Here is a 15,622-nt window from a genome sequence, read left to right as displayed (position 1 = left end):
TGTATGCTGGCTGACTGCATGGATGAGAGAAACAAGAGAGAAAGCAGAAAAAAGAACATCTCACATTACAAAAAAATGTTGGGGTTTGTTATTGGAACCTTCACCACAAAGATTGCAGCGGTTCAAGAAGGCAGCTCACCACCACCTTCTCGAGGGCAATTAAGGATGGGTAATAAATGCTGGCCTTGCCAGTGATGACCACATCCCATGAATGAATATAAATAAAAAAAAATATGAAATTCTTTAAACCAAGTCCTCGACATCCACAGCTCCATTTTCGGAGTGATATGCCCTGTTTTGTTCCTCTGATTTTCTCCCTTAGTAATTTCTGCCCCTCCCTTTATTTTCTATTGGGATTATGTTCTGTAGCTGTCAGCAGCCCTTGCCCAAGTGGCCATTTATCATGTGTTCTATCGGATAGTGATAGGTTATTGACAGCTGAGGCTACCCCAACTCTAGAATCACAAGATACAGGTATGTACAAATTTCCAGAAATGGTCGCTGGGTAGTATTTTGGAGGGAAGATCCCTGGTGATCAATTTTTCTTTCCCTAATCTGGAGCTGTTGAAGCCAGTTGTGCCTTCAATGCCAGCCCAGCTAAAATCAGCTAACTCAGTGCAGCTATCGCAGATCTTAAATGTTGCGTTTAGTGATAAGTTTGTCGATTTTTGCTTTCCTTTGACAAACCTGTAGTAAAAGTCTGCAGCTCTCCCTCGAGTTCTCTGGCTCTTTGTTTTGTGTTAGTTTTTGTTGTAGTTAGGCTCCAGAAAGGACCTTTCCTTGAGAAATGTAAACAGTCTACTTTTTACTTGGCATAGGTGGAATCTGCTCTTTACACGAATATACTGCTATACAGTTAATAAATTAAAGAGTAATTCTCCTTAATGTTCCCATAAATCTTTATTTAAATATCCTCTCTAACACGTATATGGGGAATGTTGGCAAAATAGGCCAAACTGTCAATAATTGGGAAATGTGCCTCTGAAAATAACTACTGTGAATTCTCGTGTACGGCCGTTCCGAGCTCTAAATTAACTGGCCTGCTGGATCAAAACCAGTACGTTTAGCAATAGACTAGTTGTCATTTGAGTTTATCTGGTCTGATGTATTGAGAAAGCATTCCAGTGTTTGACACACTCATTGCATAGCCCTCAGACATACAATTAAGACCTCTTCCTTAGGCATTTTGCAAGTTGGCCTGAGACTTTGGGTAAAAGTTAGAATACATATGAATTCTGTCATGTTGGCAGACCACTACAGTTACTGACCCTGGCTTCTGTTCATTCTGAAGTCTTGTGAGCCCCCCTGTAAGACACAATACAATTAATTAGCTTTACAATAGTGGTAAAACTCACCATCTTTTGTTCCAACCTAAAACATCTAGTTCATATTTAGCAAATTGATTTTAACATTTAAATTTGTTGTTTCATGCAGCCTTCCCTGTATTGATAGTTTAAAAAAAAAAATGAACACTGTATTTCTTGCAGTTTTAATGGGGTAACTTTTAAAGTTTGATACCACCACCTGTTCGAGTTTTAGACTGCTAGTTGAATTCTGAGGAATGGTCCCTTTGCAAATGTTGTGTCGTCTTTAGAAGTGTTCTCAACTTTTACTGGATTTAATCTGAATGTGTCCATTGTTCAATTTGTTGGAGGTTAGGTTTGTTGCTGAGCATTCAGTGTTGCCATTTTTCAGCTTCTTTGGGGTATTATTGCAGGGTTAGCTAAATGTCTGGTACAACTTATGGGTTTGATTTTACTGTAGAATTCCTTAACTCAACACTATTGACATTCCTGTTTGCAAAATCATTTTGTACAGCTTTTTCAAACGTGCCAACAATTATAGATGATGGTCAACAAAACCACGAGCAACTGTCCACAGCCAAGGAGCTGCTTCAGTTCCTTTACAATTAAGATTTAACGAAGTCGAGCTGTTGTCTGGTCACATGGACTTTTACAAGTGTTGCCTCCATGACATTTACACCAAAGTTTGTTAAATTAGCAGTTTGCAAGATGTGCTGTCTATATAGTGGAGCATAACCACCTTATTCGGTAGACATTATATTGAAGGAATTTCACCTTTTTATATCGAAACAAACCTGGCAAAAAGCACAATAACTCACACTATCACACAGTGTTACAGTGCTGGCCAGTCAATCATTATATCGTTCAGTTGAATTACTATTTAAAATCGTTATGATTTAAATCCTAGCTCATTTTTTCTTCTCCTTGGCTAAAGTGGTAAACAAGTGACATTTAGAGTGGCATTGGCTAACGTCCTATCACTGGCTACTAGCGAGCGCACAATGATTTTTCCCTCCCTTGTCTCTGATGTGTTGGAAACTCGATGTGTAGGGAGTGACAGGCATGAGTACGTGTCTTGCTGTTCTGTGATACAATATTTTAGACCTCTAAGAGCATTATGCTGCTCACATTTGGTGCCATTAATCCATTAGTTTTATTTGAAAATCTTCTCTAGATGTGATTGAGTTCTAGTTTGGAAGCTAAGTTGCATTGTAGGATTTACTTGCAGTGACGTACAACTTTGCCTAGCTCACTAGCACTGTATGAAAATCAGGATCTGTATTCGCAAAAGCTTTATGTAAACTGTTAAACTGCTGTAGTGGTTTTGAACTGTTCCTTCAAACTTTGGAGAATGCCCTTTGAGTTCAGACTATGATTCTTTTTAAGTTCCTGTCTTGAGTTACTGTGCGTTTGTTTTGTTTTCCAGACGCAGATATTAGGAGGAGTATAGCTTCAAGCAGCCAGTCAGTGATGCGCTCCGAGTCCATGTAAGGCTAAGTAAAATCTGTAGTAGAAAAGCTTTCACTTAACAGAGTTCAACCCTGTATAAATCTATGTATAGTTAATGTGAAATGCCAAAGTATGGATAGATTACACTTCTAGGTAGTAATTTTCACCTTCACTGCCCATTATAGAACTCACCCAATTTTAATTTCCATTGATTTGTTCGTTATAACAATTCTTCAAACCTGCTGACCCATTCCTACCAACTCTGGGAAGTACATTTTAAGTCAAGTTATGAGTCACTAATCTAAAAGTTGCTGATTACTACATGATATGGTGCAACCTCACTCATTTAGTTTAGTCGAAGTTGCACACAATAAAAATTACCTATACATCTAAATCTGACTTATTTGCTATAGTACTGTAATGATAAAATATTTTGCATTGCTAGTCTGACTGCCATACACTGTATAAATGATGTTCCATTGTTGTCCACATCATCCTCTTCTAATGCCTCTACCCCATAATGTAGCTCGGTGTGACTTCCCTTGCTTGGTTCCACTCTTACTGATTCCATCAAAGCTGGAGCAGCACTGCCAATAGTTTCTTTTACCACCCTGTTATCACCTTGGGAGTTTCTCAAGGATCCATCCTTGGATCTCTTCTGTTCCTTATCTATGTGCTGCTTCTTGGCAACATCATCTACAGACATGGGATCAACTTCCACAAGTATGCTGATGACACTCACCTCTATCTCTCCATCACTTACTTCTCTTGTTCCTTCTGCTGCCAAACTGCTTGTCTGACATGCAGTCTTGGATGAACTGTAATCTCCTCCAGATAGACATTGGGAGGACTGAAGTCTTGTCCTTGATTCCCACCACAAACTCTGTACCCTTGCTAATAGCTCCATTCTGCTTCTTGGCCACTATCTCCGGTTGAACTAAACTGTTTGCAACCTCAACATCCTGTTCAAGCTTCAGCCAAGCTTCTGACCCCATTTTCTCTCCAGCACAAAGAAAACCTACTTCCATCTCTGTAACATCACCCACCTCAGCCCATTAACTGGGGAATGGTGAACTGGGAACTGTGAAATAGATTTTTTTTAAAAATATGAATAAAACATTATTTCAAGAAGCCAATCATTACAAACTAATTACAAATTAAAACAAGAAACTAACAAAACATAGTTAACAGTCAAGGTATAAACAGACTTTTATTTTGTTAAAAGGAAAATCATTCACTGGTTTTCACAATTTAGTACTGCTATATATTCTGTTGAGGGCAACAAAATAAATTTTGGCATCTCCAGAGTTGGGCCTGAAAATCTGCATGTCTGTAATGATCCCAAAGCCTGTAGAAAATGCACAGGGAGACAAAACTATGCTGTGAAATTTTACAAATATATGATTAAAATTGAATAAATGGTCCATACTGGAATAAATGTAATATAAAACTTTAAACTGGAGTAAGATCCATGAGGGTGCAATGACCAGAGGAAAAGCTGGAGGACTGGAACTTAGACTGAAAAGTAACTTACCAGAAACAGGTTGTTAATAATGGCATTTGTTTTCTGGCAGAGCTGACAAAGCCTTAAACAACTGGATGAAATGATCATGTAGTTACAAGTGAGGTCATTAGAAATGTACACCACATCACAGTTTGCTAAAAGAGGACACTTGCGCCTACTCGGATGTTTAACATCATAGATAGAATGCTATATTTAAGGTTCTTAATCTGGTTTTACAGCCTTTATATATAAAGTGTTATTTGATCTCACATCGGGTCTTTATTGCAGCAAAATACTCAAAATATCTGTTCTGAATAAAAATAAGACCTTCAGAAATAACAAAGTGTTGCGTTTTCAAGTTAAAAAAAAAACACAACGCAGTAATTGTATATTTTTGTTGCAGTTCATTTTCATTCCTTCATTCCAACTCGGCAGAGGCAGTTGCTATGGGTCTGCTGAAGCAGTTTGAGGGGATGCAGCTTCCTGCCGCCTCTGAGCTGGACTGGTTGGTTCCAGAGCATGATGCTCCTCAGAAGGTAGGAAATAAATGAATCTCACCACCTTGCAATTAACGAAAAACTTGATGTTATGACTAGTGGCTTGGTAATCACTACTAAATGAAACCAGTAGTTGTACAATCCAGGATCCTACAAAATTTCAGAGTCATAAAATCAAATGTATCTACATGTAAATTAATATTAAAAACAGTGGCAGCTGGATTATTCACTTTTGCAGAAGGACTCCTGGTGGTTAATGGAAATTAGCTCATCAGGTCATCAAAGTGCACTGCTGATTGCTCAGAATTTTGAATGTGTCATCTTCCCCACCTGACACGCCCCTACCTCCGTCCCCTCGAGTAGCACATGTTGATTTATTCCTGATAGCAAATTTAGCTGATGCTGGACTAATTATTCTAGTTCTATGTAGAGTAACTTTCTTCTTCTTAGCTTTTGCCAATTCCGAACTCCTTTCCGGTATCTCCTGATGATGGTGAGCATGCTGATATTTACAAGCTACGAATCAGAGTGCGAGGAAATTTGGAATGGGCACCACCTCGGCCACAAATAATCTTTAACATTCACCCATCACCCAAGTAAGCTTTATATTTTTTTATATATACTGGCTAAAGTTTTTCTACTTTGTGCAGTTCTTTTTTTATAGAAACGTAAGTTGAGACTATAAATGCTAAGATAATGTTTTGTTGTTAAAGGAGAAAGGTGGTGGTTGCCAAACAAAATTACCGCTGTGCAGGATGTGGTATCCGAGTGGAGCCAGGTGAGTGACATTCAGGAAGTTAACAGTGTGATGATAAAGTTCTGTTTATACTTGCATATTCAACATCCTACTTCTGTCTGAAAGGGGTTGTGCTTTATTTAGAAATTCTGTTCATGTAAGATACTACAGAATTTATGAAACCAACAGTTCCTCCACTCCTGCTCTTCCCTCTCACCTTCCACCCCCCTGAAAAAAAAATGTTGTAATATTGCTTGTAATATATAGAAAACAATAAAAATCTGTTTGGTCAGTGGCATAATGTGGGAGGTCACAAATGCAGAGGAAATGATCAGTAGATTTGCTGTACCTTCTAGCATTTAGTTTAAAAATGATACTGCTGGAGGCTGAGAAACAAATTGTTTGATCAACCATTATTGGCCATGGGTGATGCATTGTTTATGAGAGGAGAAAGAGTGAGCTGTATCCTTGCAAAAAAAAATAAATACGGTTGAATACAGATTTTCATTTCTTTGGAAGTTCTTTTGTCCAGTGGATTCATGATGCAATTCCAGTGTGAAGTTACTCTTTCCCCAGCAGCTCCTAAACTTGCTAACTTTTCCTGCCTTATCGTTCCAGACTATATAAAGAGACTACGCTATTGTGAATATCTAGGGAAGTATTTTTGTCAATGCTGTCATGAGAATGTCCAGTCGGCGGTTCCAAGCCGTATATTGCGGAAATGGGACTTCAGCAAGTATTATGTCAGTAACTTTTCTAAGGATTTGCTGAATAAAATTTGGAATGATCCGCTCTTCAATGTTCAGGACATGAACAGTGCTTTATATCGAAAGGTGAAGGCTCTGGATCAAGTCCATGTAAGCAATCCTAAAATGTTCTCCTTAGGACTGTAAAATAGATTATTTCAATGATTTGAAAATGCGACTTTCTTGACACGTGTGAAAGAGCCACAATTGCAGTCAGTGTCTGTAGAATGAGTGCACCATTGTTGTTGTACTGCCAGCAATGCGGTATTCGTTTTAATATTACAGTTAGTACCTGTATTCTAATTCAAGTTTTTAAAACATCCAAGAAAACAGTGTGTTCTCCAGATTACTGATTAATTCATTTGTATGAACAATTATTTTAAAGTGTTAAGTTTGTTCCATCCAATAATTAAAACAACATAGAATAAATACTTCAATTCATTAGTTAGTGTCTTCAGGGCCTAAATATTGTATAAGGATGTCACTTTTTTTTTTTGCGTACTGTATTTCATAAAGTATCTGTAGCAATAAACTTGATTTATGACTATCAAGCCTGCCATTTTTTAATGGACTCAGCATTAACCAACGGAATGGAAATTGTTTTGTCAGATAATAATCCCAATGGGAAAACATTAATTTTCTCTGATAACTCAGTTGGCTGCCTGAAAATCTAATCTTTGGTTGTGTCTACAGGGGACAGCAAAATTAAAGTTTTTCCTCCAAGCTGTGTTTTAAAAAAAAAATACATATTTTGAATAAAATGTAATAAACGCTTATTAAATCCTCCTTTCTTCCTATTTTTGATAATGTTTTGCAGATACTGAGAATCCAGCTAGTTCACATGAAAAACCTATTCAAAACATGCCGGCTGGCAAAAGAGTAAGTTAGATTTTTATTAAAAATATATTTTGCTTCCCTTGCTTCCGATTTCCTTGTTTGCTATCACTTCTGTGAAATAGATCATAGAGGGCCCAAGTTTCAGCTGTCCCACAGAACGGTGCATCTCCGAGAGGCCCGCCTATTTTGTAGAATTCAAAGCGGCCTAAAACTTACCTCGCAATTCTCCGTGTTTAAAAGTCGGCGCGGCGCAACACAAGCAGCTGGGGGCGGAGCTACAGCCCTGCGCTGAAAAGAGTGCTGGCAGCTGCGCGTGTGTGCAGTGGAGTCTGCGCGTGTGTGCTCCCAGCGCGTCCTGTCTCCGGGCGATCCTGTTCCTGGCCGAAGGGATGTCGCGATGTTCGCCGCCCCTATCCCGGGCCGAGTGGCCTGCCTGCCTCGCCGCTGCCCGACCTTGAGCCTCGTCGCCACTGCCCGACCTTGGGCCTCGTCGCTGCTGCCCGACCTTGGGCCTCGTCGCCACTGCCCTTACTTCGAGGCCTCCTCGCCGTCCCACCCGAACACCACCTCCGCGATGGGGCAGTCCGATCAGCTCTTTGGCGGGCCCCGCCCGAACTCCTCCCCGGCGGTGGGGCCCGCCTGAACTCCTCCCCGGCGGCAGGCCCCGCCCGAACACCACATCGGCGGTGGGGTGGTGCCCGCCCGCCCAGCTCTTTGGCGGACCCCATCCGACGACCACCTCGTATAAATACAAATGTAAATACAAGTTGTTATTGTTCAATAAGGTGCAAACTGCTGCTGGAACTGCCTGAAATAGTCGTCGCGCTTAATACGGTTTAAGCGGCGCCTTTGCAATTGACATCAATGGTGATGGCAAATGGTTCGCATCATTTGCCTGATAAAGGCCTCTGTCCGGGATAAGCGAGGATGGTGTAAGTAGTGATGACTGTAGTAGCAAAATTATTACCTGAAGTCGAGTATGAATTGTTAAGTATTTAACAATTAGCAATTTAAAAAATGGAAATTGTCTTCAAAAATAGAGGGGAAGCATTGCAGGAGTATGATGTGGTCGACCATATCAAAGGCTGCAGAAAGGACAAGGAGGAATAATACACTGTGGTCGCAGTCACCGAGAATGTCATTCATGACTCCTTAGGGCTGTTTTGGCCCTGTGGAAGGGACAGAATCTGATTGGATTCAAACAGGAAGTTGCGAGAGAGATGGGTATGGATCTGGGAGGTTATAACACATTCAGGGATTTCTGAGAGGATTGAAAAAAAAATGCAATGGAATGCGCCAAGCAACAGTGCTTTTCTTCCTCACGATGGAATGTTATAAGCTGCAGTTCTCTCACCCTCCATAGTTAATACACTCAGCTGAGGATTGTACTTATGAATGAAGTATTGGAAGTTTACTATCTTTTAAATAATTTCCTCTATCAATTTTGCTAAAATTACTGCAATTATCTATATTGCTGAGCTTGCTATTTTAATTGAGATCTACTGTAAAACTACAGAGAAGTTGTGCACTGTGGCTATGTGTAATTTTAAACTGAATATTATCGTGATGTTTCTACAGTCTGAGCTAAAGCACTAATCATATCTTCTGAGCCAATAGCAGCTCCTAAAATACCCAATATTATTGCTGAAGCATGTGACAATGTCAAAATAGATGCACTGTTTTTGCCAAGGCAATAAAGGTCCTTAATTACATGCACAATTGTAGAATACTGTAATGTTCTTCTTTTGTAGTCTCCTCGATAACTTTGACACAGAACCAGGTCACCTCACTGAGGATCTTCATCTGTATTCATTAAGTGATCTCACTGCTATAAAGAAAGGGGAATTGGCTGGAAGACTGAAGGAACTGATGAAGATAGGAGCAGCACACGTGGAGAAGTGCGTGGTATGTACAAAAGAAACTTACACCATGAATATTAATATATGGAATGTACAGTGTAAATAAGCAAGAAGATGCATTTAAATTATATCGCTGGGGGGCTGGTGGGGATAAAACCACCTTTTTTCAGACGATGTGCAACTCCGGTGGTATGTCGGCAGTATGCAACCAATGTTGGACTTTTGGGCGGTCTGTAGGGTGCTCCATGTGGGCAGACAGTATGCATAGTGGATGGTAGTATCGCCCGGTGGTATTTCACTAATGAATTTCCTGCCGGGCGGTATGTAGGTATTTTTTGATCAATTTCACGATTTTGAGTGGTATGTTGGCGATCTGCCGCGGGCAGTATGTCCACCAGTTTTGGCCACTTGGTGTACATTATAAATCATCCATATGGAAGCTAGTTTCTGAAGTGTTCTGCCTTTATTGTTTCCTTCACGGTGGGCTTTGCACTGCCCATGAATAGGTTACATCCCATTCTAAGGGTTTGACTTTAAAGTTTTCCTTTGCTTAGTGAGGCTGTCAACTAGGATTTTGAGTCTCATTAACTGAAGCATAGCAATTTTATGGTCCACAATGTTATTCATAGCTTCCGTTTTGTAGAAATCATATCATGCCATGAGGAGATAGAATTACTAGCTGAAGGGGAGGCTCTTTGAGGCATTGTATCGATTACCCACCGTAGTCGCATTCAGTCCTCTCGCTTACCAATTTCTGCAATTAAAAATCAACATGCCAATATTCAAATCCAGGAGCCTGAATTGTTAGTATAGTATTTTATCAATTCTCAACAATGCTATTTAGTGAGGCTCCTGTAAGTGGATCGGAAGAATCTTGCTTTAAATTGGAGAGGTAAGTGACTCATACCTTAAGAAATCACATACTTCGGGGGTAAAATTACTTGGTGCACTATTTTTCATGAATTAGTTAATATTTTGGGTGGAATTCCTGTGTTTGTTGTTTAAATGTTTTTAACCTGTTTGGGTTAATGTCTTTAAGAATAGTGAATATAGGAATTACATCTGAATATGTTAACAAATTTGATAAATAGCAGAGTAATTTCTATCCTCTATTTTCATTTCCCTCTTTTTTTTTTTTTCTTTTTCCATTTTGTTGTTCTTTTACATGATCCTTGGGTTCTGAATAAGTTGAACTGTAGCTAACTAACAAATCCTATATGGGAGAGAAGGTTTCAGTGATGTGCTCTTCCTACTTTATCATGAGTACAATTCAAAGCTGGCAAAATATTTAAGTTCATTCCTTGCCAGTGTGGAAGAAGGGAAGTGTGAATTTCTTCCAGGACTTTGAAGTCTCACATATTCAGGTTGAAAAATGCAACCTATTTTGATGTAATGTACACTGAGCAAAGTTTGCTGCATGGGTTGTAATTTGCCTGATGCTCTTTTTAATTATTAATCCACTAACATCCCTCTGATGTTGACCGCTCTGCTGAATCATAAACTGCTGCTTTTTAAGTGAATTCCTATTCCAACTAGAACACTGTTTATAAAAAAAAATGTAACTGGCTTGTTTTTACTCAGCTTTGCCAGGCTAAAGGCTTCATCTGTGAATTCTGTGGTGATGGTACTGATATCATCTTCCCTTTTGAGCTGCACAAATGTAAGCGATGTGAAGGTGAGCATTTTAACATCACACCAAGAGATGAGCAAAAACAGACCCTATTATATGAGAATCTACAATTGTTAAACATTCATTCAAAAGTAATTGGTAGTGTCTTCAAATCTCAATACCATTTACATCAATATATACAGTATATGTTAAACTATCTGTGCAGCTTATTTATACTGTGTGTCCAATGCAAAAAGATTTTTAAAAACTGACCATTAATATTAACACTTAATTTTCCATGGAATTTCAGTTTTTTGGGAGGAGAGGGAGTTAGCTTATTTATTTGCAATATTTTTCTGTTCTGGACGTACAGTCCATTACTTTTATCTCTTTGGTTTCTCTTGCCTCTCTTGGGGCCCTTCCCTCCTGCTCTTCCTGTCACCCAATTATGCTATCTTTGATTTCTTCCCTCTTCGGTACTTTGCTCCAAAATTCTTTTGTCTGCCTCCCTACTTCCTCCTCCCCTCCTTTTTCCTCACCTATATGCTCTGCTTGGTGACATCATCCAAAGACACTGGAGCAATTTCCCCATACCTCTGGTGTCAGGCTGCATGTCCAACATCCAGTCTTGAACGAGCCACAATTTCCTCCAATAAACAATGGACAGACTGAAGCTTATCATCTTCGGTCCTCACTGCAGATTTTGTATCCTTACCTCTGATTCCATTCTCTTCCCTGGCCACTTGCTCTATTTAAATCAGAATGTTTGCATTCTCTGTGTCCTATGTGACCCCCGAGCTGAGCTTCCATCCCCAAACCCACTCCAACACCTCGACTGTCTCTTTCCACCTCAGAACATTGCCTGCCTCCACCCTGCCTCAGTCAATCTGCTGCTGAAACTCTCATCCATGCCTTTGTCACCTCCAATGCTCCTGTGGCTGGCCTCCCATCTCCCACCAAGAACTTTTAGTTCTGTTTCTCCAACTCTGGCTCTTGTGTATCCCTCCCCTCCCTTCACCCACCATTGACAGCCATCTAGGCCCCATGCCTTGCAATTCCCTTCCTAAACCCCTCTGCTTCCACTACCCTCTACTCCTTTAAGACCTTCCTCTAAACCCACCTCTTTGACCAAGCTTTTGGATATCTTCTAATATCTCCTTTGACTTGGTGTCCAATTTTTGTTTGGTTACACATCTGTGAAGCATCCAGAGATATTTTCTAGGTTAAAGTTGCTATATAAATGATATTTGTTGTTGATGTTCACTCATTAGCTTCTTGTGTCCATTCTATTTGGAGAGATTGGGATGGTCTGTCCTGAGGAAATCTCTTTCTCGTGGATACTGGGATTTGAACTCTATCAATTAAATTTAGTGCTGCAGCATTTAAAACACATTTAAGTATTAAACTGTAACACCAAATAAGTTCATATATTGTAAGAATGTCTTCCTAACCTGTATTGTGAGTGTTTGAATAAAGTGTTAAAAGAAAACAATTTCTCTTTGCTCTGCAGAATGTAAAGCATGTTATCACAAGTGCTGCTTTAAATCAGATCAGTGTCCCCGGTGTGACCGGTTGCAGGCACGTAAAGAACTACTTGCCAAACAAACCATAGAATTGTATTTATCTGAAGCGGAGGGTGAAGAGGAAGAGAACTCAGAGCACAGATTGTGACTGAGCAAGAAGACGACAGCAGAAATTAACAAAACCACTTGAATTTTTGGATTGAAACAGAGTTGAATTCATGCACTATTTTTATCAGAACTGGCACTATAGCCTACAACTACACTGCATAGCTATATTGAAGATGCAATCTATTGCCTTCCAGGAACAGAAACTTTAATTGAGATTGTCTTTGCTGGTCAATAAGTTAATAACTCCTCATCCGTCCTTGTTGCTTTAACAATTTTTGTTTATTTAAAAGGTTTCAGAATATCTTTTTGCTTGAATGTCTAAAGGCTCTTTTTGGGAGTGGGGGATGAGATGTCAAATCTGAGCAATTCTGGTACTGTGTATTATAGTCGTCACTTTCCATCCCTGTTGCTACAGATTCAGGAACTGTACATTCATGCCAGAGTGAGGGTGTTTTCGGTCACCAGGGTTGCAGATGATATTCACGCATCTGCTTCCATCCACGTTCTATCTATTCTGGCTGAAGGCAGATACCCGAGGTCTTGAAGAGTTAATTAAGACAATGCGAACAAAATTTCTCGTCTCTGGTATGGGGTGTTCTAGTTTGTTTTTAGCACATAGATGTCATTTACTCTGGCATTGGTATCCTTATCCGTATCAGTGTTGTCGTGATCTTATCTGGTGTTATTTTAGGACTAGAAACTGCAATGATGGATGATGCCAAAGGGAGTCTTTCGTATTCCATTAGTCAAACCTTAACACTTAAGATTTTTGGATACTGCAAATTTAACTACATAAAGTTGATTTGCATTGCTGCCCTATTTGAGCTGCTGTAAAGTACTTTGTCCAATACAATAAGACTTGTCAATAATGTATAGATATATTTTAAATTCAGGCTCCTTAGGATGGCAAAATGAATTGTGTTCAAGAATGAAGTATTTGGCTTGAATGTAACAATTTAGTTTCTCTTGTTTGCTAGCTGTTAGAAGATAACGCTTGGAAATCATATAGCCAGGTTAGCAGAGAAGTGGGATGATTGGAGTACTACACTTTTGTGAGCAGACTATTTCATCGTGCTGTCCTAGGGATGAGTGAACTGTGATATGGATTAAACCAGTCATGCATAAAATGCAGTATGGCTTCTAACAAGTGATATACATGTCTAATTCTTTAGACATTCAATATTGCATGGATGAACAGATTGTAAAAAATGGTATTGAATACCTTCAGGAAACATTTCAGATGTTACTTATTGTCACGTGTTTGACTGGTATCTCTCTCTATTGTTAGTTGATATTTTGTGTGCTGTTGGTAGCAAGATCATTTACTCTTCAGCTTTATATGCTATTGTGCGATGTAACATCCTGCGTACTGAATAGTTTGGAGATTAATTTTGGTTATCCTGGTGCACAAAACAAAATGGATGTGGGGTGAGAGAAAGCTACTTAAATGTTGCTTATGTTGAGCTTTTTTGTAATTGTACTGTTTAAGATCTAGATAATGCTAATTAAAACCCATTTACTAATGCAGCAAAATCTGTCTGTTTACCGATGCAGGGCTGCAAGGTTTGATGTTTCGTGGTAATATAATGCCTTAATTCAGGTGGAGGAAACACTGAAGTCAGTTATTGTGCCCAGACTGGATACTCTATTGGCTGAACACAGAAGGGTGGTATTGTGATTGATGTTATGGACAAGCTTGTTTACCAAGTACCCCTGTATTTATGATTTTTTTTAAAAATGTAGTAAAATTTCAGTAACTCTGAGACTGGCCTTAGTTTTTATCCTAATGTGCTTATTGTAGAATTCTAACATTCCAAACCACTTGTTTCTAATGGAACTCATCCCACTTTAAATCTAAAATGAACTTTACTCTTGTGAATGGTGCTGCTGTTAGGTTTGTGAAAACTTATCCTTCTCTTCAGCTTGATATTACAGAGCCCGATCTCTCATTTTTGTTTAGCTATTCTCATTGCTATAGCAAGCCTCTATATTATATTACTTTCTTTCCATTCTGCTCATGCTCTGTGCAAAAAGATGGCTAGGTTCATTGCAATCCAATCCAATAATAAAACTAGACTTTCTTGTCTGTCATCCCATGCTGTAAAGATAGATATGATATATCTGTGTAAAAGGAGATATTCAATAGAATTATGAAGTGTTGAAACAGACTCATCACCTCCTAAGATTCCGAATTCATAAAGAACACTGGATGAGTATGTGTGTATTACACAACTGAAGGGGTTCAGATGATATACTAACCTGAAAAGGTGAAGCCTGTACGTTTTGTAAGTCATCTGAATCTCGAGGTTGAGCGATCTAGTGCTTTTTAATCTTATTTTAGTCTTTGCTGCAGTCTCTGTCTAATGCAGGATCTTGAGTGCTGTGGTATTCTTTTAGATGGTGAATTACAAAGAGATTGTTTCTGTCACATTAATTGGTTTGCCAAAAGCAGTCCACTTGCATCAGAAAGAGTGGGCAGTTAGATATCAGTTTGTACATTAATAACGTAAAAAATTTTTTATTCACTTGCAAATATTAGTACAAAGTGTAATCAAATACAATTAAATGAACTATTAAATTATGTTCATGCTGGCATAAGGTAGAAGCAAGTCACATTCTGCAGAGAAGGTCACTGATTTGTCATGTCATTTGTAAACCAGGTAAAATTTGTGATCTGGGCCCTTAACCAAGATTTACCAGAACCTAATGGGGTGATAAGAAAGTGCACTATGTGGTGTGATGCTGAGCCAGAAGATGAAGGTATAATTCCTGATTGTGTTTTCAGCTGATCTCATCCCCAATGACTCAGTTCATCCAGACCAGAAGGTTGAAGGTTTGATCCCTGGTCTGTGCTGACTTAGCTGATCTCAGACAAGCTAGTATTAAGAAATCTAAAATGATCCACTAGATGAAGGAGGGGAAATATCCTGATTTTTTCCATTCCCAATTACATTTGGCAGGGATTGCTGTATACTATTTTTGTGGACAATGCGTCCTGCTATCAGATTGCTGACGCGCATTCCCACAGCTCGTATGAATAATGGCCACTTGAGCAAAGTACCGGGAGGGAATCCCCAGGAAAGAGTCAATCCTTTAGTAAACAAACAAAATTGGAGAGAAAAAATTGCACCCATTTATTCAACTGTATGAATAAATGTTCCGGTTAATTACTTTTTGAAATGATCACCTTACTCCTATTTTCCAGGCAGTGATTCAGCTGGGCTCTGGTTGCAGGACAACAGTGAAGTTGCTAAAATGGGTTTTAGTATTACTAGGATTGGGAAGCGAGAAACTGGTCTGATTTCACTCTTGAGCGCTATGACTCTAACTGAAAGTGCATGTACGTGGATGCTTGAAGGCAGCGTTGGACTTGGCTGAGATGGTTCTAACGGTTAAATAGCCCGCTACTATCCACCAGGTTCACGTGTGACAGACCGCTACTTCCATCCC

The 15,622-nt window shown here is 39.3% G+C and overlaps 1 protein-coding gene across 4 annotated transcripts in view; it reads left to right on the top strand.

Moving 5' to 3' along the window:
- rubcn (rubicon autophagy regulator) overlaps window positions 1-14,983 on the top strand; it is a 63,148-nt gene extending 48,165 nt beyond the window's left edge. For 3 of the 4 annotated variants that reach the window (XM_070883393.1, XM_070883395.1, XM_070883396.1), the window contains 9 exons: window positions 2,731-2,791; window positions 4,661-4,793; window positions 5,205-5,350; window positions 5,468-5,532; window positions 6,109-6,347; window positions 7,054-7,115; window positions 8,825-8,978; window positions 10,514-10,607; window positions 12,052-14,983. In XM_070883393.1, the coding sequence (XP_070739494.1) occupies window positions 2,731-2,791; window positions 4,661-4,793; window positions 5,205-5,350; window positions 5,468-5,532; window positions 6,109-6,347; window positions 7,054-7,115; window positions 8,825-8,978; window positions 10,514-10,607; window positions 12,052-12,212 (1,115 nt within the window). In that variant the 3' untranslated portion in view covers window positions 12,213-14,983. The remainder of the gene's footprint in view (window positions 1-2,730; window positions 2,792-4,660; window positions 4,794-5,204; window positions 5,351-5,467; window positions 5,533-6,108; window positions 6,348-7,053; window positions 7,116-8,824; window positions 8,979-10,513; window positions 10,608-12,051) is intronic. The other variant, XM_070883394.1, reaches the window with a different exon arrangement.
- The last annotated feature ends 639 nt before the right edge of the window (window positions 14,984-15,622 follow it).

The sequence above is a fragment of the Pristiophorus japonicus genome, chromosome 6, assembly GCF_044704955.1.
Source record: "Pristiophorus japonicus isolate sPriJap1 chromosome 6, sPriJap1.hap1, whole genome shotgun sequence".
Lineage (NCBI taxonomy): Eukaryota > Metazoa > Chordata > Chondrichthyes > Pristiophoridae > Pristiophorus > Pristiophorus japonicus.
Note: the sequence above shows the minus strand (reverse complement) of the source record. Positions and strands in the feature narration are given on the sequence as shown.